Source organism: Acanthisitta chloris, unplaced genomic scaffold, assembly GCF_000695815.1.
Source record: "Acanthisitta chloris isolate BGI_N310 unplaced genomic scaffold, ASM69581v1 scaffold28768, whole genome shotgun sequence".
In the NCBI taxonomy this organism is placed as follows: Eukaryota; Metazoa; Chordata; class Aves; order Passeriformes; family Acanthisittidae; genus Acanthisitta; species Acanthisitta chloris.
In genome coordinates, this window is record NW_008686901.1 from 2710 (window position 1) to 4246 (window position 1537).

At 60.2% G+C, this 1537-nt stretch overlaps 1 protein-coding gene across 1 annotated transcript in view; it reads left to right on the forward strand.

The window, feature by feature from the left end:
- The window catches only part of TNK2 (tyrosine kinase, non-receptor, 2), a gene marked incomplete at its 3' end in the record, with an annotated part of 3361 nt that extends 1829 nt beyond the window's left edge, over positions 1–1532 (forward strand). Inside the window, exons 4-8 of the mRNA XM_009080387.1 lie at positions 39–191; positions 390–667; positions 744–870; positions 962–1108; positions 1458–1532. Coding sequence (XP_009078635.1) covers positions 39–191; positions 390–667; positions 744–870; positions 962–1108; positions 1458–1532 — 780 coding nt within the window. The remainder of the gene's footprint in view (positions 1–38; positions 192–389; positions 668–743; positions 871–961; positions 1109–1457) is intronic.
- Positions 1533–1537: the final 5 nt, after the last annotated feature.

Below are 1537 nucleotides of genomic sequence, written 5' to 3' on the forward strand. Positions count from 1 at the left end.
GGAAGACACTTCAGGGCTCATCCCTGCTTTGGCCGTAGCTGAACGTGGCAGTGAAGTGCCTCAAGACCGATGTGCTGAGCCAGCCGGAGGCACTGGATGACTTCATCCGGGAGGTGAATGCTATGCACTCCCTGGACCACAGGAACCTCATCCGCCTGTACGGTGTGGTGCTCTCCCACCCCATGAAGATGGTGAGTCTGGGGGGTCAGGGCCAACCCTCGTACCACTCCATGGGGGTCCCATGTGATGGGATGAGCAAAGAAAGCCAGGCTTGGTCTGTACCCCAAGTCCTCTGCTGGCATCCCCAGTGGGGCACAAGAAGGCTGGAAGCCAGCCCAACCAGGGTGCCCCTGGACTGACTGATGTGATGTCCTCACCCCATGGCCCAGGTGACAGAGCTGGCCCCGCTGGGTTCCCTCCTGGACCGCCTTCGGAAGAACCAGGGCCATTTCCTCATCTCTACCCTCTGCCAGTATGCCATCCAGGTGGCCAAGGGCATGGCCTACCTGGAGTCCAAACGCTTCATCCACCGCGACCTGGCTGCCCGCAACATCCTGCTGGCCTCCAATGAGCTTGTCAAGATCGGAGACTTTGGGCTGATGCGGGCCCTGCCCAAAAATGACGACCACTACGTGATGCAGGAGCATCGCAAGGTCCCTTTTGCCTGGTGAGCCCTGAGGAGGGGGGAGACCTGGAAGTGCAGCACCCATGACCTTACGATGCTCACATCCTTCTCTATGTAGGTGTGCTCCTGAGAGCCTGAAGACACGCACCTTCTCCCATGCTAGTGACACCTGGATGTTCGGGGTGACCCTCTGGGAGATGTTCACCTATGGGCAGGAGCCTTGGATCGGCCTCAACGGCAGCCAGGTAGGTGTGGAGCAGGGCCCTGTCCCCTCACCTCACCCCATTGGTGCTGAAGGGGACCTGGGACCCCCTGACAGCAGCCCCTGCCCCACAGATCCTGCACAAGATAGACAAGGAGGGTGAGCGGCTGCCACGGCCTGAGGACTGCCCCCAGGACATCTACAACGTCATGTTGCAGTGCTGGGCACACAAGCCTGAGGACAGACCCACCTTCGTGGCTCTGCGGGACTTTTTGGTGGAGGTGAGTGAATGGGGAGGACAGGAGCTCTGGCACCCCAACCTGCTGGTTCTGCTCGGACATGGGTAGAGTCAAGAATATCAGTGAGATTGGAGGCGACATGGGGGAGCTTGGGCCTGGCAGCCCTGCAGGCCGGGAGGTGGTGGGTAGTGATGTGGTCACAGCAGGAGAACCCTGGGTACCAGCTTGCCCTCACCCACCCCAGGGATGTGACAGCTGAGGAGGGGCTGGTGGTGATGGTGTCCATTTCTGGGGCCTCCATGCCCTGCATGGGACTGGACCTGGCCTCATAACAGGGTAGGGATGGACATGGGGGGCTGTGTCCCCTCTCCTCACCCACCTTTCCCCCCAGGCCCAGCCCACAGATATGAGAGCACTACAGGACTTCGAGGAGCCTGACAAGCTGCACATTCAAATGAATGACATCATCAC